The 20,947-nt window shown below is 39.9% G+C and overlaps 1 protein-coding gene across 6 annotated transcripts in view; it reads right to left on the bottom strand.

Annotated features, from left to right (window-relative positions):
- The window catches only part of per2 (period circadian clock 2), a 51,728-nt gene that overhangs the window by 14,487 nt on the left and 16,294 nt on the right, over positions 1-20,947 (bottom strand). For 3 of the 6 annotated variants that reach the window (XM_057857053.1, XM_057857058.1, XM_057857054.1), the window contains exons 3-19: positions 19,898-19,990; positions 19,649-19,803; positions 19,379-19,500; positions 19,082-19,283; positions 15,561-15,612; positions 13,403-13,545; positions 11,399-11,477; positions 11,152-11,258; positions 10,912-11,065; positions 10,498-10,612; positions 10,084-10,236; positions 8,103-8,175; positions 7,836-8,022; positions 6,144-6,262; positions 3,900-4,109; positions 3,333-3,602; positions 1,690-2,537 (exon numbers count right to left, since the gene is read on the bottom strand). In XM_057857053.1, coding sequence (XP_057713036.1) covers positions 1,690-2,537; positions 3,333-3,602; positions 3,900-4,109; positions 6,144-6,262; positions 7,836-8,022; positions 8,103-8,175; positions 10,084-10,236; positions 10,498-10,612; positions 10,912-11,065; positions 11,152-11,258; positions 11,399-11,477; positions 13,403-13,545; positions 15,561-15,612; positions 19,082-19,283; positions 19,379-19,500; positions 19,649-19,803; positions 19,898-19,990 — 3,082 coding nt within the window. The remainder of the gene's footprint in view (positions 1-1,689; positions 2,538-3,332; positions 3,603-3,899; positions 4,110-6,143; positions 6,263-7,835; positions 8,023-8,102; positions 8,176-10,083; positions 10,237-10,497; positions 10,613-10,911; positions 11,066-11,151; positions 11,259-11,398; positions 11,478-13,402; positions 13,546-15,560; positions 15,613-19,081; positions 19,284-19,378; positions 19,501-19,648; positions 19,804-19,897; positions 19,991-20,947) is intronic. The other 3 variants (XM_057857055.1, XM_057857056.1, XM_057857057.1) reach the window with 3 other exon arrangements.

The raw sequence follows: 20,947 nt of genomic DNA, 5'->3' as shown, positions 1-20,947 counted from the left end.
GGGGTGGAAATCTCATGCATTGGGGCTGCTTTTCAGCAAAGGGGACAGGACGACTGTACTGTATAAAGCAGAGGATGAATGGTGAAATGTATCGTCAGATTTTGAGCCACGACGTCCTTCCCTTAGTCAGAGACTTAAAGATGTGTCAGCCAAGCTGACCAAGGAGTGGCTGCGTAAAAAGCATATAAAGGTTCTGGAGTGGCCTAGCCCAGGGGTCCCCATCTGCCAGGCCACGGACCGGTACCGGCGCATTTGCTACCGGGCCGCACAAAAATAATAATTTATTAACGACCGCATTCTGGCCGAATTAACCCTGTGCCCCTGCTTAACACACCAATATCCCTGTCTACTCTAGATACAGTATAATACTACAGGATAGATTAGAATGTCGTCACAGAAATCCATTGATTGGACTGCTAGCAGTACATCTTGTTTGTGTATATAATATATCTATGTGTGCATGTCCTCGATAATAACGTATTACTAGGCCGCGGGCGCAGCATATTTGTTCCCGGAAATAATTAGCCCCCACACGAGCGAAGATGACTGGAAAACAGACGTCTTTGGAGATATTTTTACAGCGAAAAGGGCACCTGACGAGCCTACAACCTCGAAGACCCACGAACTGCGAAGGAGTGGATTCGTGACCCGTTTGTGAATAAACCGAGTGATTCGAGCATGTGTGTGCAACAGGAGGATCATCATGTAGAGATCGCAAATGACGGCGACCTTATTAAACGTACATTTGAGACATTAACTCTACCGAGGTTCTGGATTAAAGTCATTCCGGAATATCTTGACATCGCTACAAGAGCATTGAAAACCTTGCTACAATTTCCAACATCTTATCTTTGTGAAGCGGGCTTCTTAATTATTGCTTAACGACAAGGCGAAGTCGTTAATGGTGAGAGCGGTGAGCAGTTGTTGTGTGCAGCTAACATGGCAGGATGTATCTGAGGAGAACTTTTCTACATGTCCTTCCATGATCAAACGTTAAGTTAATATTCTTTTCTTTCAAGAAAGTTTGTAGTGTTTACTTTGGAACTGCTGCTTTTGCGCATTTTGCGGCTATGTTTAACGTTATGCCCATGCGCAGAACCGCGTCGTCGCAATTTTTGATGGGTTGCAAAATTTGTAGGAACACCGGTCAGTGAAAAAAAGACCCAAATAACACCAGTCCGTGTTGCAAAAAAGGTTGGGGACCCCTGGCCTAGCCAATCTCCAGACCTCAATCAAATAGAAAATCTTTGGTGGAGCTGAAACTTCGTGTTTCTCACCGACAGCCCAGAAACCTGACAGATCTAGAGAAGATCTATGTGGAGGAATGGGCCAAAATCCCTGTTTCCATATGTAAGAACCTGGTGAAGAACTACAGGAAGCGTCTGATCCCTGGCATTGCAAACAAAGGCTTCTGCACTAACATACAATGTGAATTCCGGATTTTTTTTTTTTTTTGCCATAAGTGGAAATGCATCTATGAAGGAAATTTGAACTTGCAAAATCACAAGTGGTGCAAATACTTCTGCTCCTTACTGTAAATGGCAAATGCCTGGGATTTTTTTTCCTTGCTCCGGGCAATCGTGAAGCTGTTAATTTTGAACCCTGTGTTAGCCTGAAACTTCGATAGGAACGGGGGTTCACTGTACTGGGGGATTTGGGGAGGAAAACAATAAATCTGCAGTTTCCTACCTGATTGAGCTCTTGGACTTGGCCCCCGACCGCTGCCTTCTCCCGTTCAGCCCCATTGCCGCCTTGACCTCCGGGGGGCAGTGCTGTGCCATCCTGTCGGTCCCCGGATAGCTCCAACTCCAGCAAGTTCAGAGGAGAGCTGCATCGAGACTGAAACAATGGCGGCGAAGCAGACTGCGGCGTGGAGGCGCGGGACTGGCCCTCCACTGGTGCCTTGGGAGCTTCCAAAATAGTCGGGGGGACATAGAACGACGGTGTCACATAGCCCACTTGAGGGGTTGAGGGGCTCTGGGGGATAAACGTGGCAGGAGTCATGAAGGTCGCTTGTCCCGGGAAAGCGGGTTGGGGGTAAGGCTGGCCCTGGATGGGGAAACTGGCAGTCTCTGCAGGGTACTCTGGCTGTGGAGGCCCAGGACACAGAGGAGGGTAAATGTAATTAGGCAGCACCACAGCCATTATGGGGGTGACCATAGGTGCGGTGTAGGGAGAATGCGAGACCCCTGGCGGGCAAGGAAGACCCCCTTGATTGTCAGCAAACTCCTGCAGAGGGGGGTTTGCAGAGGGCACAACAGAAGTATCTCTGGGGAAAACCTGGAGGGGGTAGCAAGGGTAGGCCATTGGGAACATGGACTGTGACGTGTCGGAAACCGACCAGGATGTGGGGTTGAGGCCTGCGTTAAGAGGGGGACATCGCAGCTGCTGGAGTCGGGGATATGACACAGTGCTGTCTGAAGACTCTGTCTGCTTGGCTCGCTTGGATTTGGTTTTCTTGTTCCGCACACTGCGCCGCGTCACGCTGGGCTCGGTCCCTGGGCCGCTTTCCCTCCCGAGCTGGGTAGCTGGCGTCACTGTAAGAAAGGAAATTTACGTCCAGTCAAGATAGGAACATTTTTTGAAGAGGAAACCACCCGACCGAAGAAAAGGGTTGATGGAAAAATTTTCCCTGAAAGATTATCCTGTCGTGTCTCTCTTTTTGTTTTTGTTTTTTTCTAGTGATTTTTCCTTGCTGACCCGCTTGGAAAACAGGGCAAATGTTGTCATTCTTTTGACTTAAAATTGTTAAACCTGTTTAATACTAACAATGACAATCCTTATTTTTTTGACACGAACAAAATGATAGCAGGCTAGGCCAGTTAAGCATATGGTGACAATCAGGCCTAAAACTTACAAGGAGATTGTGGAGAAATTATTAAATTTGGCTAAATTATTGTTACATGAGTGCACTTCATTTAACTCATTGGCTGCATTTAAAGACAATAGACGTCCAACCATTTTGACAAGGAGAGGCTGTCAGTGAATCATCGCTGCCAGTCCTCTCGTCAAAATGGATTGGGCATCTAGTGCTGTCAATGGCACTGAAACATTAGCATTCACAGTCAGTCCGCTCAGTTTAAATAAATTAGACATCTGTCATTATCAATGGTTAATTGACTATCATTCCGTTTTACATCACAACCATAAAGTCCATGGCTCGGCCCAACTCTGGTAACATTGACCTTCTTCAGTGCACAACCGGGAGGGGGTGGGGGGGATCACAGCACACACTACCCCATTGAATATTCACCCTAGATAATCTTTTGCAGACATCGTCTTGCTTACTCTGACTGTAAATGTTTATCGTTATGTGTGATTTATGTTGCTACCGTCGTTGCCGCTCTTTTCCCTCTGGCGCTCCAGGTACTGCGAGCAGTTGGCTTTGAGGGCCGTGAGCCTGCGAAGCTCCTTGAAGCGAAACAGGAAAGCCTGCTCCTCCTTCTGTGTGTGGGCAGCCAAAACCTGCTTGGTCAAACCCAGTTTCCTGTAGGACTCCCTCTCTTGGCCCCGAGGTGAAACGGCCCGAGCTGAAGCCGCCTGTGCCGGGTTGTGGCTGCATTCTGCCGCCTCGCCCACCCCTGTCACATCTTCCGTCATTTCTGTGTGGGTGACATTCATTTATGCCATTATTAAATGTTTTAGGAAGTAAAATATGAAAGACCATTAATATTTCTAGTATAGAGTAGAACCGTTACCTTCAGAACCAGTCCTTATTTTAATCGGAGCTAATTTTAGTTAAATGGTAGGTTAGAAAAAATGGCTCAACAAGTTAATAAAGCACCTAAAAGTAAAAATCTGGTTCTGTCCATTATTTGAACAAATATTCCATAAGAGAGGAAATATGTGACTGACAAGGAAGACAAACAGGGCTTTCATCCTTTTTCAAGTTGTTTTACCTGATTCTTGCTGAGGTTTCTTGTCCCCAACATGCACTATGGTGCTACTGTAGCTACATTGGCTGGTGATGGACACCACACTTTCTGGTTTGTCAGGCAAAGGAAGAGGCAGAGAAGTGCCCACTACCGCTCTGGTTGCATCATTGGACTTTTTATCTGGATCATCCAAAGAGGAGAGCCCGGACTGATCTTTCAACAAGGCTTGTTCTACTAAAGAGAACAGAGAACAAACAAGAAAAATGATATAAGGTTACCTTTTTTGACCATACGAAAACGAAACTGCAAAAAAAATCGCATGTAGTACTACACCTTTTCAGCAGTGTTGGGAATAACGCTGTTATAAATAACGCCGTTACATAACGGCGTTATTTTTTCAGTAACGGTGGTAATCTAACTAATTATTTTTTCCCGCCGTTACCGTTACTGACGGTCAAAAGCGGTGCGTTACTTACTGTGACTAAATTGAAGAAACTACCAACCGTAGCGAGTCTACTCTGCTCTGTTTATTTGTCATCCAAGACTTGGGGTGCGTTTAGGTTCCAGAATAGCGCACGTGTTTTGTTTTGTGCTTTTTCTTAGCAAAGATATACCACACAGGACGTGCTGGCACTCTGTTTCTTTAATAGCATATACTGTATAACTTCAACATTAACACAAACGTACGGCTCTCGGCAGACCGTGTCTCTAACTCACCCCCGCATCATGTGAGCAAAACAATATTGGCGCCGTGTGCACTTTAGGGTGCCTCGGATAATTCTGTACCAGAATATTACAGCACGTACTTCTTATGACTCCAGGTTGTTTGTCCCTGCTCATTCAATTAGACAATGCTTTCCAAAGTTTGCTAACGTTTCTGTGTTTGCTACACCTGAATGCTAGCCTCGTTCCCATCCCCCACTGTCAGCCAGCAAAAATGGTGCTTCAATCTTGAGGACGGCAGACGCTTTGAGGGTGACGGGAGGAGTAGGGGGACGAGGCTACCTGAATGCACCACCTGTATAGATGCGATGGAAGTGATTGTGATTGGCTGAGGGTTAGAGTCATGTGTCATGGTAAGCCAATCAGAGCCGGTGTTTTCACACACAAACCGGAACAGCGCGTGCGGCAAACACACACGCAAAACAGATGGAGAGGGATATGATGGCAGAGCATTCAGAGGAAAATTTGTCCTTTGCGAGGTGGAGAGATAAACACTATTTCAAGTCAAAATACTTGAAGTACAGTAGGCAATGTCTACTTGACCAGTTGTCTCAGGTTGTGAGAGTTAGCTTTAATTGATTAAACTCCCTCAAAAGTTTGGCTCAAATTTATTGGGAAAAAAAAAAAAAAGACCTGTCAGCTCAGTGCAATAATGAAAAACCGAGCTCAATATCTGATATCATTTAGGAATGATTTTATCGGCTGATATTATCAGCCACCTGAGAATATTGGACAACTCTCATAAATTATGTAAAAAAACAAACCAACAAACAAACAAAAAAACGTGTCTTTTGACAGTCAAGTTTACATCATTTTTAATGCTTGATATTATGTTTATTGCTTTTTAAGTTCTGAATTTGGACAAAACCCATTTAATGAATTTTAATGCTTTTAAATGAGCCGCATAAACCCTATTTTTAAAATACAGAAATAGTTTTCTACCTGTACTTTCTAACATTTTTTTTTTTTTTAAGCATGTTACTGTCTGGATAAAAGATGGAGACAAATGTTTGTTCAACATTGTTTTACATTTATTATACATAAAAAATTGCACTTTTTAAAAATTAATGTGCTAGGGAAATTCCACTCAAAACATTTAATTAACGCCATTATTAATTCATTAGCGCCATTTTTTTTCAATCATTCTGAAACAGTCGACATTTTAAAACTTCTAACTAGTATTTTATCTTCAAACATATCAACCATACTCATTAAAAAAATACATTAAAATCTATTCAGAATTTTCATTTGAAATACAGTTTACTTAAAATATCATTTAGAACAAAAACAATATTGTAACATGTTGTAATTAATATTCAATATTGATATTTTTTTGTCAAGTAGGTTTTATTAAAAGAAATGATTCATCTTTATAACTTGAAAAATACTATGACTATAAATACTAACACGCTTAAGTGTCTATCAATTTTTAAAATTTTGATGCAGTCTTTTTCAGGAAAGACCAAGATTTTATTTTGTTTTTCTAACTGATAATTTTTCAGCTGAGTAGACAATGTTTGCCCCCACTTTTATGAAGCGGCGTACCTTGGGTATCTTCCAATGTGGTTCCATCTTTGTGTTTGTCATCATCAGAGGATGTGGTGTTCGAGGACGATTGACATTTCCTCTTTAAAGCAAAGGGGACATTGCAATTCTCCAAGTATCTGCAGAGACATTTGAACAATGAATGGAAGTAATAAAAATCAACAATGCACTGATAACACTACAAGCATGACAGATACAGAGACTGGTACTTGATAATGCCATTGCATATTGGTGGTTGAGTAGGAAATGAGTTCCTTGCTTGCAATTTCACCAAATAATGGTCAAAAACAAAAAATAAACTTTTCTTGTACATGGCATTACGTTTCAGATAAATAGCATGAGTGAAAAGAGTCACAACATGTCATTTTACTCTCCATCCGCATATTTTCCCTAATCTTCTAGCTACATGTTTCGCTTTAAACTGATTGGCTGCCTGGTGATTTGCGTAAAATCCATTTGGACCAAATAGAGTAGACGTGTATTGCCGTCATTGGCACCAGAATCTAATAAAATCAAATAATTTTCAATGTCAGCCATCCCATTTCGAATTTATTTTATGGCAATCGCTGTCAATTGCAGTGAAAGTTAATGTAATGTGCAACAAAAGCCATTTCAGTTATGTGCTCGCCAAGACTGAACAGTAGGGGACACTATGTACATGTTGAACATAGTTATGAGACAAAGGAGAATTTTCTGTAACATGGATGCCTTGTTAGTTGTGTGTTACCTAAAAAAAAGGAGTAAAAAAAAAAAAAAAAGAAATACAAGATTCCTTCTTGAAATTATCATAATTTATAACCTCATATTGAAACGACAATTTAAGTGGTGCTTTAGTAAACAATTGCTTAGGTCACTTTACTCTGCGTGACATAATATTGGCCCTTTCAGACTTATAACCCCGTAAATTACCGTGTAAGGTGACACGTGATTTACCCATGTCATGGCTTTCAGACATGGAGAGGTTTCCCTGGAATAACGAGGGTTGGACACTTTCAGACATGTCCCGTGTTGTCACTCAACGCTCTCTGTGCGAGGAGGGCGACTGGCGCTATTTTATAACCCGGACATTACGTCATTTTTGGTCGGCACCGGGAACAAAATAAACCACATATTTCCAAAGATGGTCGATGGACTATTTCTTCTTCGGCTTTACAATCCAGTTGCAATTTAATTTTGTTACGTTTCCAGTAAAATTTAGCTATTTCCAGTTTGCCATGTTGATAATTGCTGTTTGTTTACTGCGAAGAAAGATGAACTGACGATCGAACCGCTATGATATTAACGTCATCAGCCTTCGTGTTATGACCCGGGAATTAAACTCCTGCTTTCACACGTCGCGTCCCGGGTAAGTCCCGGACATTATACTAGGACGCGACCCGGTAAATAACCGTGTCATCCCCATGTCAGTTGAGCCGGGAAATTGTTTTCACACAAAAGGGCTACCCGTTTAAATCCCGGGAATTAACCGGAGTTCAGGTATGTGTGAAAGGGGCTATACAGTGGCCTATGGTGCTAAAAGTCATATTGAAATGCCCTGTCGCCATTTTCCTTAAAGTATTTCACATGGATCCTGCCTCAAAGGTAATGTACATTTCAGACTGTTGATCTCGTAATGGTGTATTTTTTACAAATACGATTACACCAGGAAGCATGCAAGAGGGTATATCACTAGTTGTATTGTAATGTTTGTACCTGATAACACTGTCCAGACAGCTAATTTGCTGGTAGGAATAGACTGTCTGGTCATTGAGCGGCATTTCTTCTTGGGAAGAGGATCTGCTCTCTTCCATTGGCGTCAGGCTCCCTCTCCAGCTGAGGCTGAGAAGGGCAGACACATCCTTGGGCCGTACCACTGTCAGGCTCTTCTGAGCAGCCTCTACTAGATGGAGAGTGTTAACAAGGTTAATGAGGTAAACACAACGACCACCAATCAAAGAAGCATCTAAATTGTGGACTCACTGCTATTAGTTTTCTTGCACTGTTCCTGGTGCTTCTGGAGATGGACTCCCTTACAGATTTCCTGGAAGGTTCGCTATACAAACAGGGACACAAAGGTTTGCATTGTCTCTCTGCATTCAGTATATGAACATCACAAATACAGGCTCGTCATGTGACCAAAGAAAGTTTTAACTATTTTTGGTGTAACATTGTCATTTTCACCCTGAAAAATTATCTGACATGTTACACAGTGGTATGAAAAAGTATCTGAACCTCTTGGAATTTCTCACTCTTCTGCATTAAATCACCATCAAATGTAATCTGATCTTTGTCATAATCATACAGATGAAAAAACACTGTCTGCTTCAACTAAAACCACCCAAACATTTATAGGGTTTCATATTTTAATAAGGATAGCATGCAAACAGTGACAGAAGGGGGAAAAATAAGTAAGTGAACCATCATATTTAATATTTTGTGGCCCCCCCCTTTGGCAGCAATAACTTCAACCGGACACTTCCTGTAACTGCACATCAGTCTGGCACATTGATCAGACTCATCTTGGCCCATTCTTCTCTACAAAACTGCTGTAGCGGAGTCAGTTTCCTGGGATGTCTGGCATGAATCTGACTCTTTAGGTCATGCCACAGCATCTCAATGGGGTTCAAGTCTGGACTTTGACTTGGCCACTCCAGAACGTGTATTTTGTTCTTTTGAATCTCTTCTGAAGTTGATTTACTTCTGTGTTTTGGATCATTGCCTTGTTGCAGCATCCATCGTCTTTTTAGCTGCCAATGTCTGACAGACGGCCTCAGGTTTTCCTGCAAAACACTCTTGATAAAATTCATTCTTCCATTAATGATTGCAAGTTGTCAAGGCCCTGAGGCAGCAAAACGGCACCAAATCATGATGCTCCCACCACCATGTGTCACAGTGGGTAAGAGGTGTTGATGTTGGTAAGCTGTTCCTTTTTTTCTCCACACATGACGTTGTGTTACTCCCAAACAATTCAACTTTGGTTTCATCAGTCAACAAAACATTTTGCCAAAACTTCTTTGGAGTGTCCAAGTGCCTTTTTGCGAACAATAAACAAGCAACAATGTTTTTTTAGACTGAAGTGGCTTCCTCCATGGAGTCCTCCCATGAACACCATTCTTGGCCATACAGTAGTTTTACATATAGTTGATGTGTGCACAGAGATATTGGACTGTGCCAGTGATTTCTGTCTTTCGCAGACACTCTTGGGTTCTTTTTTACCTAATCTGAGTATTCTGCGCTGAACTCTTCGCATTATCTTTGGTGGACAGCCACTCCTTGGGAGAGAATCAACAGTGCCAAACTCTCTACATTTGTAGACAACTTCTCTTACTGTCGATTGATGAACATCCAGACTTTTAGAGATGGTTTTGTATCCTTTCCCAGCTTTATATAAATCAACAATCTTTGATCGCAGGTCTTCAGACAGCTCTTTTGACCGAGCCATGATGCACATCAGACAATCCTTCTCATCAAGACAATTCTTACCAGGTGTGTGTGTTTTATAGAGGACAGGGCAGGTTTAAACTACTCATCAGTGATTAGGCACACACCTGACTTAAATTGTTTGGTAAAACTTGGTTTCAATTGCTCTTTAAGTCTCCTTAGGCAGAGGGTTCATTATTTTTTACCCCCTTCTGTCATTGTTTGCATGCTATCCTCATTAAAATTTGAAAACCTATAGATATTTGAGTGGTTTTAGTTAAGGCAGAGACTGTTTATACATCTGTGTGATTCTGACAAAGATCATATTACATTTGATGGTAGTTTTATGCAGAAATGTGAGAAATTCCAAAAGGTTCTGATACTTTTTCATGCCACTGTATATAGAGGGATCCCCTTGTAACTCCAAACTCTTGAGACACACCGTAATTAGGATTTGACCCAAGATATAAACAAGTTTGACAACCCTGTCCTGAATCGTGTTACCCATTGGTTCTACTGAGTAAACTGGACATCAACTCACCGGCCGGGCTTTGCTGCTCACATCTTCCTCCTCCTCATCCTCTAGATGGAACTTGGTGGCATTGTTAAGACTGTCACTAGAGGAGTTCATACCCAGGAGGTGTTCGGTGCTGTTTAGACTCCTGTAGCCACTGGACCCACTGTTATGAACCGGCTAAAGGATAAACAGAAGATATTTTGTCAGAACCATGGTAAACAAAGGACCGCCAGAATATTTCTATCATTCTTATTTGTCTTTCTTACATAAATGGCTGGTGATTTTGAGTCACATAGTGTACTTAGAATTGAGTCTTGTGGAACACCACACTTTTCTATTGTAACGCTCAGCTATTTTAAATTTAAGTAGCATTTTAAAAACTTTTTGGATTGTGTCGCACACTTTGTGGAGTCTCCTCATTATCCATATTTTTCACACCTGCAGGAGGAGCCTGTGGATCTGTTCAGTGACCTCCTGGATGTCAGAGTCCATGGCCTTTGTTTCGGCTCCAGCAGAAAGCGGGGCCATGAAGACGTCCTCATTTACGGGGCCCCTGGAGTCCAACAAATATAAATGTTTATTAAACAGGGTGGCTCAAACGGTGCAACAAAAGTAAGTAACAAATTACAAATACCATTTTTCATTTTTTTTGTACTGGAGAATACATTGTTCTAAAGACATTTGTAGATATCAACTTCTTACTCTGTAACATACTCAATATTGTAGATGACTGACAAAGCTCATTTTTACCTTCCAATCCATTTCAAATAAAAGCTGAATTACTCTACTTTCACAGAGGACAATACATTTTCAACCTCGCGACAATATCAATTCTCAAAGTCAAAAACTCACGTCCGAACATTGTGCCTCCCGATCACAAAGGAGACTTTACGGCTCCAAGGGTTGACGAAACTGGACCAGCTGGTATCCAGGATGACGTATTCTCCGTTGCGAGCACAGAATCGGATCGATGAGTGGTCGAACGGCTGCCCTGCGTATTGCAGTACTGGGGATGGAGAGGGCAAGATTTCTTATGAAACCATTATGAAACTATTTGTATGCATTGTTCATTGGTCAATTTGAAGGACTCACTCTTTCTGTGAATAGACAGCATGATGGGTCTATCATTAGGATGCAAGTGGAGGAGGACCGGGGTGCCAATCAAGTCCTGGGGGAGGTAACCCAGGAGAGGAACAGCTCTGGAAAAAATCATAGCACATTTAATATTTATATTGGCAATCTACAACATGTGCTTCGTGTTACACCATTTAAATGTCTTTTACTATAAGGCAGAGGGTTTCAATTAACCTATGAAATATCTAATGAATGTCTGGCCTACCGTTCATCCACATCCTGGAAGACGCAACTCGGGGAATGCGTCGTGGTGAAGACACGCTTATCTGTTGGAATCCGAGGCGCTATCAAAAAGGGAAACACTATTATGCCTACTGCGAAAAAAACAACAAACAAACAAAAAAAAAAACCCCAGACAATATTCATTAACACTATGTGCAAGTAAGAATATACAGTATGTAGCGTTTTTCTCATTTGCACTGATTCTGGTATGTGTAAGTGGCTGTTGGATTTTTTTTGTTTTTTTTTTTTGGTCCAATTCACATTTCAGCACCGTTATGTCACCTCTGTTGGCCCACAGTAACATTAGCATTTTTCCATCCTCTGTCAATAGGTCATTGGCTGCCACTGACGGTGATAGATGTCTAATTTACTTTGACTCGCAGGGCAGGCAGTGCACATGCAACTGTTCATTTTTCTTAATTTCATTTCAGTAAGAATGAGAGAAAAAAGAGTTGATACATTATCCAGCAGTGGGTTTAGAAAACACAACTGTATACATAAGTGACAGTATGTATATACAGTGTATGTGGCAGTATATTTATAATAAAAGTGTCCCTTACACTCAGAGATGGGTAGAGTAGCCGAAAATTTTACTCAAGTAAGAGTAGCGTTACTTCAAAATAATATTACTCAAGTACAATTAAAAGGTTATATAAGCGGTTACTCACAATGTTACTCATTACTTGAGTATTCTTTTCACCAAATACTTTTTTTATTTGTACTTTCGTACATTTTTGGATGATGCTTATATTTTTGTTGGATTTTTTGTGAACAATAGTATTTTTTCTCTTTCAGCACAAACTTACCTATAAGGACTGTTGAAATGATACTGTATAATAACCCATTACATAACCACATTAAGCCAAAGAAATATTCTGGTGAGAGAAAAAAAAGACCGTATTCGACAGTATTCGTCCAAAGTGTTTGATTTTTTTAAACAGTAGCATTTTTTCCCCAAGTTATCATATGATTTTTTATTATTATAATGTACTGTAACATATTACATAACCACATTAAGCAAAATAAATATAAAAAAAAAACACTGAATTCTGCCAAGTGCAAAAAATCTACAGAAATGAAGCATTATTCGTCCGAAGAGCACGAGTGCCCTCTAGTGGAGAAAACATATTTCCTATTATGAAACTAAAATGATCATATTTCTGGTTTTCCGTGGTCAATCGGTGCCAAATAAAAACTGGGAGAGAGATTTAAATCCGCGCTTTCGAGTCATGTTGGGGGCAGCGCTCTATGTCAAATACTTCATTTTTTGTGGTGCTTTAAAGACGCCATGCGATTAGACAGCCTGGCGTGATCACAGGACAGCCAGCTTGAGTCTGATTGGTATAATGGAGTCATGTGATTATTGTTGCGACTTCTCACTGGTAAAACTGGCAGAGCCACTGTTTGTGTCTCTGGCAAGAAAAGACGTAAAACTCTAATATGTAGATTAAAGAAGAAAAATGTAACGACTGGTGTAGCCCAAAAGTGGTGGAGTGACAGTAGTTTCCTCTTCACAAATCTACTCAAGTAAAAAGTATGCCTTTGTAAAACTACTCTCAGAAGTACATTTTTCTCAAAAAGTTACTTAAATAAGTGTAATGGAGAAAGTGTAACATTTTACTACTCACCTCAGCTTATACCGCTTTTAAGTTTATTGATTGTGTGTATGAAAATGTGATTAATCACAATTGATCACAAGGATCTCTTGCTATTAATCGCGATGTTTTTTTGTTTTTTTTAAATCGGTGAAACACACCAAATTATGTCTATAGCACAGGTACATACCCCTACAGTATATTGCATTTTTGTTAAATATTGATTATTTAATTATTAATATAATAATTATTGATTATTATTTCTACTCTTGTGATGTCAGACCAAGTTTAATTGAGTGGAATAAGTCGGGTAGGTCAACATCAAAAACAGAAGTACTGAATGCACAGTCCCCCACTAAAATGCTGTCACGCAAACAACATGTTCTCCTTACCATCATAACCAGAGTGAACTCTCTCGGCCAGGAGGAGGCAGCAGAACTGGTCCTCGGCATGCGCAGCAACTTGTACCTTCATCAAGTACGGAGTCATTCTAAAGGGATAGTACTGCAGGTCGCCTTTACACTCTTTACCACCACTGGAACAACAGGTTAAAAAAAGGGGAAGACCAATATAAGAAAAGAACATTCAATATACCATTCACTGCCATTGATGGTGATATACAGCCAATCCATTTGAACTGAGAGGGCTGGCAATTACATTGAAATATCATTATTCACTGCCAGTCCTCCCAGTTAAATCTGATACGTCTATCGCCGTCAAAGGCAGCAAATTCCTTAAGAGCAGAGGTGGGTAGTAATGCGTTACATGTACTCCGTTACACTTACTTGAGTAACTTTCTGAGAAAAATTAACTTGTAAGTTCTACTAAGCCATAATTTTTACCAATACTTGAGTAGATTTGTGAAAAAAAAAAAAAAAAACGCTACTCTTACACGGCTACTTTAGGCTATACAGGAGTCATTACATTTTTCCTCTTTATTCTACATATTAGTTATTTTTTTATTCCAGCGATGCCAAGAGTAGCTCTACCAATTTAACCAATGAGCCGTCGCATCCAGTGTTGTTAATCTTACTGAAAAAAAGTAATTAATTATAGTTACAAATTACTTCTCCCAAAAAGTAATTGCGTTAGTAACTCAATTACCTGAATGTAAGAGTAATTAGTTACTTGGCAAAGTAATTGGTGATAATTACTTTTTTTTTTTCCCTCAAAAAAAAAAAAAAAAAAAAAAAAAAAAAAAAAAAAACATTGGCCACACTATGTGAAGTTTTTTGTGAAGGTTTTTGGTACAATTGGCCCGAGCCCAATTCTTTACCCTAATTTACCCTTTACCCTGAATCAACTGTTAAAAGTTGTTCAAATTGCTCCCATTATTGCATTAGTTCCCTTCTCTCTACTTTCGACATATGAAAGTTTTAAAACTGTTTCATCATTTAAAGATAGATTCAAGTCAAGATTTTTAATCGAGTTAATTACAGCTTAAAAATTAATTAATCGTAATTAATTGCAATTCAAACCATCTATAAAATATGCCATATTTTTCTGTAAATTATTGTTGGAATGGAAAGATAAGACACAAGATGGATATATACTGTACATTCAACATACGGTACATAAGGAGTGTATTTGTTTATTATAACAATAAATCAACAAGATGGCATTAACATTATTAACATTCTGTTAAAGCGATCCATAGATAGAAAGACTTGTAGTTCTTAAAAGAAAAATGTTAGTATGTAAGTTTTAGAAATTTTATATGAAAACCCCTCTTAATGTTTTTGTTTTAATAAAATTTGTAAAATTTTCAATCAAAAAATAAACTAGTAGCCCGCCATTGTTGATGTCAATAATTACTTACACAATGCTCATGGGTGCTGAAGCCTATAAAATCAGTCGCACCTAAGCGCCAGCAGAAGGCGGCAAAACTCCATAAAACACAACAAGTGAGCGTTTCACTGTACTGTCATTTAAATCTGTCTGAGCGGGGCATGATTAATTAAAAAAATTAATTAACGCCCGTTAACGCGATAATTTTGACACCCCTATATATTTTTTCTTCTTCTTTGGCTTAATGTAGTTATGTAATCTGTTATTGTACAGTACCATTGTAACAACCGGTTGTATAGAACTTTGACCTGAGAAAAGAAAAATCATTGTGTAAAAAAAAAAAAAAAAATCAAACAAATTTGTAAGCAGTTACTCACAATGCTATTAATTACTTGAGTATTTTTTTCACCAAATACTATATTACTTGTACTTGAGTACATTTTTTGGATGACTACTTTTACTCAAGTAATATTATTTTGCAATAACGCTACTCTTACTTGAGTACAATTTTTGGCTACTCTACCCACCTCTGGTTAATAGCAATAAGATCATAATGGCAATTTTTTCCTCGTCATGGACGCTTAACTAACAAAAGGACAACTTTAGCACAAAAAGGTCAGTCATACATCTCATATGTATAACTGTGGTACACGCATATGATGTCACAAAGTAAGTTAAAAAACACAACACGGCACCAAAGCATGAATAGAAATCACGATCAGCAGATGGTCCGCTACCGCGGCCAGGCCGGCCTTCACCCACCTGATACGGCAGAAGAAGGACTTCTCTTGCATACAATCAGGTGGCAATGACTCTGCAATGGGAAATGAAGCTTGTTTTAATTCAACGGCGAAACAATAGCACACAACTTGGCCTGCTTTTGGCCTCATGAGGAAAGCGCTCAGATTTTCATGAATGCAATTAATGCGCAGCGCTGTCTGAATTAAATGGAGTACTGGCAATTGGTAGTCAAGAAAAACAAGCAGTGACGGGGGGAAAGTGTGTTGTTTCTTTTTCCGCTCAAGTGTAGGTCATCAACATGTTTTTTGACTTCTAATTTCATCAGAGTAAGGGTGGGCATACTTCTGCTTTTAAAATATTTATGGGCTATGTTATTTTCCTGTTAAAACAAAACCTGATCATTTCAAAATGTTATCCTTTATAAATCATTTCATGAAAATTATTTAATAAAATGAATATATTACAGTAGAGTATATGAAAATTAATGCATCTTTAATATAATATTCAAGCAAATTGTTAAATTGGAATCTTTCGGTTTAGATCAACCAATTAATCTAATAAAACACATTACATGTTGTAAATGAGCTGAGTTTAAATGGTTTTATTCCAAATAAAAATTCGCCCATGGTCCAACAATATATACAGTAGTCAATCATTTTTATTTAACAGCACGAGCCCTTACATTTCAGACAGACAAGTATGTTATGTGAAGTACATGTATATTGTCACTGTAAACCAGGGGCGAAAGTGGGCCGGAACGGGCGGGAACGCCGTTTCGGCAAGGAGTTCGTCTCGGGAACGGTGCTTTGATTTCGAAAAAATGACTGCAACTGTCAAAACCCCATGTTAAAAACAACCTGCCTGGCTGCCACACAGGCATCTCCAAGAGGAAAACCATCTACTAGCGTCAGATTTACATACACAAGTGTTGACAACAAACATAATAGAGTGCTTGTGCAGCATCATCCGTTTCCACTATATTTATTATTTATTTATTCCACGGACAGTACAGAGTTCTCCCAGCGTTGTGTCTGATGTGTCGTGTCGATGTGTGCATGCGCTCAGCTAACCACCCTCCCTGGCCTTGACTCCAGTTGCCAGTTCAACTGGCTTACATACTGATATGTGATCAGCATGGATGGTTAGCTCTGATTGGTTCAAATGCACATGTTTTCTGGGAGAGAAAAAAAAGAACAAGTTTGTTGAATTACTGCGATAAAAAAAAAAAAAAGGGCGATGCAACGGAAAATTTATCAGATCTTTAAGAGAAAGGAAAGAGTTGAAAAGACATTTTATTGATCTCTGATGGGGAGGTTCAGGACATGATGTTAAAACCCTATAATGCCTTACCCCAGAAATAATGAACAGGAAATTCAGATTTTTTCAATTTGAAAGCTTTATGTGGTCCTTAAACGTAATAAAACAAATTGACAATTAAAAAAAAAAAAATTTGTATATATATATATACAGTGCCTTGCAAAAGTATTCGGCCCCCATGAACCTTGCAACCTTTCACCACATTTCAGGCTTCAAACATAAAGATATAAAATTTTAATTTTTTGTCAAGAATCAACAACAAGTGGGACAGAATCGTGAAGTGGAACAAAATTTATTGGATAATTTAAACTTTTTTAACAAATAAAAAACTGAAAAGTGGGGCGTGCAATATTATTCGGCCCCCTTGCGTTAATACTTTGTAGCGCCACCTTTTGCTCCATTTACAGCTGCAAGTCGCTTGGGGTATGTTTCTATCAGTTTTGCACATCGAGAGACTGACATTCTTGCCCATTCTTCCTTGCAAAACAGCTCGAGCTCAGTGAGGTTGGATGGAGAGTGTTTGTGAACAGCAGTCTTCAGCTCTTTCCACAGATTCTCGATTGGATTCAGGTCTGGACTTTGACTTGGCCATTCTATCACCTGGATACGTTTATTTTTTAACCATTCCATTGTAGATTTGGCTTCATGTTTTGGATCATTGTCCTGTTGGAAGATAAATCTCCGTCCCAGTCTCGGGTCTTGTGCAGATACCAACAGGTTTTCTTCCAGAATGTTCCTGTATTTGGCTGCATCCATCTTCCCGTTCCCAGGTGGCTTGTGGCAAACTTTAAACGAGACTTTTTATGGATATCTTTGAGAAATGGCTTTCTTCTTGCCACTCTTCCATAAAGGCCAGATTTGTGCAGTGTACAACTGATTGTTGTCCTATGGACAGACTCTCCCACCTTAGCTGTAGATCTCTGCAGTTCATCCAGAGTGATCATGGGCCTCTTGGCTGCATCTCTGATCAGTTTTCTCCTTGTTTGAGAAGAAAGTTTGGAAGGATGGCCGGGTCTTGGTAGATTTGCAGTGGTCTGATGCGCCTTCCATTTCAATATGATGGCTTGCACAGTGCTCCTTGAGATGTTTAAAGCTTGGGAAATCTTTTTGTATCCAAATCCGGCTTTAAACTTCTCCACAACAGTATCTCGGACCTGCCTGGTGTGTTGCTTGGTTTTCATAATGCTCTCTGCACTTTAAACAGAACCCTGAGACTATCACACAGCAGGTGCATTTATACGGAGACTTGATTACACACCGGTGGATTCTATTTATCATCATCGGTCATTTAGGACAACATTGGATCATTCAGAGATCCTCACTGAACTTCTGGAGTGAGTTTGCTGCACTGAAAGTAAAGGGGCCGAATAATATTGCACGCCCCACTTTTCAGTTTTTTATATGTTAAAAAAGTTTAAATTATCCAATAAATGTTGTTCCACTTCACGATTGTGTCCCACTTGTTGTTGATTCTTGACAAAAAAATTAAATTTCATATCTTTATGTTTGAAGCCTGAAATGTGGCGAAAGGTTGCAAGATTCAAGGGGGCCGAATACTTTTGCAAGGCACTGTATATATGTTCTCTAATTTGTATCATAAATGATACATTTTGCATTACATTCAGTTCTCGTGGTAAATCAAATACAACTAAATTGAGATTGAACACTGGAAGGTTTCGAACAATATTTATTTATTTATTTATTTTTACACCAATGAAGTCCAGAAATGCTTGTCTCAAATGTGATATATTTAGCAGTATAGTTTATGTGCATGTTGGACTTATTTTTGTTCATATTCCTATGTTAGGCTACTTATTTCACTATAATATAAAAAAAAGTCAATGTTAGTGTTATCTTCAAAATACATTCCATTTCACTGTGCATAATGTAATAAGTCATGTGTACTTATTCTGTTCATATATGTTACTTTAAAATACAATTTTGAATAAAAATCAGTTTCTCTTGTCTGCCTTGTTACAGTAAGTGTAATGCAGTAGCCCAATGCATGTGTAAAACCTGTTTTTTGGTCTTATTTTGCATTTCTGTGATTTTAGGAGGTTTGAGCCCCTCCCCAAAAACACATCTGGCTCCATGGCAACCTTTTTGGTTAGGGAGTTCCAGCCAGAAATTCTAGCCACTTTCACCTCTGCTGTAAACTAAATTGTTTGCACTCATTAACCCTTACTGACTTTAAGATAAATTGCACGAGATGCAGGTCCACTCACCAGCTCCGGTGCACATGCTCCAAGATGGCAGGCGGTACGGTGTGGTGAAGCTGTAGAACACACTGACATCCTGCGGGATCAGGAATTCCACAAACTTGCTATTGTTGAACACGTCCATTTTGCAATTGAGGATGGAGGCGGCCTGCTCGGAAATGTACACGATTTTTCCAGTAATGAGCGACACAGCAACTGCAAAAATGTCCTGTCAAAAGGGGATGACAGCGCTCCAATTCAGTCACATGAATGCTTAAATGCAGTACTCACTGGTCTTACTGGTACAAAAATTCAGACACTTGCATTGTTTTTGAGTGTGTATTCCGATGTTATGCTGTCAATCTCTTCGATGGTATACGAGGATACGTCCAGACCAGAAGGTTGACTGTCATTGGTCATCAGCAGCTGGTAATACTCCTCATTGGCTGCACACAAATGCATAGTGACTTAATTGAGTAACTACTGAATTCTGACAGAAGTGTGGGAAACACGTACTGTATATACAAAATGAAAAATGTGGCATCTAAATGAACCTTTCTGCATCATCCATTGTAAATTTAGCTTTTCCTTTACCTTCCACCTGTTTGACGCAGCGCAGAGCATACTTGAGAGTATTTAAGGTGGTGGACTTGCTGCCATGTCTTTTTTCAGCAGGCAGGTAGAGCTTCAGCTCTTTCAGGGTCTTCAGCACTTCTTTCTGAGTCTTGGCTTTGGCAGACTCCTGACTACTGCAAGTGGCACATGCACATTTTTGCCCAGTCAGATACACAAAACAGAAAACCAATTTGGACGTCCTGGTTTAGGGCTCCAGGGTATACGTACCTGCAGCCGCTGGTGGAAGGGTTGTCCTGTTCAGAGCTGAGCAAACTGAAGGCATTCGAACTACTGGGAGGAGATGGACTGTGAGAGTTTGAGCTGGGGGTGAAAGAGTGAAAAAAAAAAGAACTACATTACTACCAAGCTCAATACAATGGAATTCAGTAACATACATTTACAAATAAAAAAAAAAACCTTACATTTCAATTTTCACATCTGTAATGGGCATCACAGTGCCATGACCGTACCTCAAATTTTGGCGGGCAACATAAAGCATAAAAAAAAAACAACAACTAGGAGCAGCTTCTCACATTTTTTAAAATTCTTTGCCTCTCTATCAACTCTCTCTCTCTCATGATGGGCAGCAGGTGTGTCCTTCTGTATCTCCACCATTTATCCAACAAAAAGCATAATAATTTCTTTGACATTTGCTCTCTTATAATAGCGTACGCACTTGCCAGTCAAGTGAGGAGATAGTACCTCCCGAGGAGCTCTTGAGGTGCTGGGTTACATAACAAAGAGCCAAAACTGGCACGGTGGATCTCGCCGTTCACGGCATGGTTAAGTTTGACCTGGAAAAACATCACTGGTGTTGACGGCTTTTGTGGTGGAGGACGAGTAAACAAGAGGAAAAGGCTCCATGCCGCTTTGAGAGAGGGGCTGACAAAGGATGAAGCACACCTAAAATGTCAGCGGCACCTTGTGGAGACACTTAACCAGGTGGCTCAGCAGGGTGTAGATGTATGACTTTTTAAATAAAGCCAACATGAGCACCTATTATCAAAACACTTATTGCACTGTAAAGGCTATTTTTTCGGCTGGGAGTGGAATGGATGGTTTTAGACACTGAGATACAGAAAGATAGAGACAGAATGAGATATAGTAATATATATACTGTAATTTCTGGACTATAAACCGCTGCTTTGTCCCCCTCATTTTGAATCCTGCGGCTTATAGTCCAGTGCATCTTATTCGTCGATTTATTTGGATTAATAGGTTACACTTTATTTGACAGCGGTGTCATAAGACCGTCATAATTATGACATGACACTGTCA

The sequence above is a fragment of the Corythoichthys intestinalis genome, chromosome 14 (assembly GCF_030265065.1).
Source record: "Corythoichthys intestinalis isolate RoL2023-P3 chromosome 14, ASM3026506v1, whole genome shotgun sequence".
In the NCBI taxonomy this organism is placed as follows: domain Eukaryota; kingdom Metazoa; phylum Chordata; class Actinopteri; order Syngnathiformes; family Syngnathidae; genus Corythoichthys; species Corythoichthys intestinalis.
The sequence above is the reverse complement of the archived record's forward strand: the minus strand, read 5'-3'. Positions and strand labels throughout refer to the sequence as shown.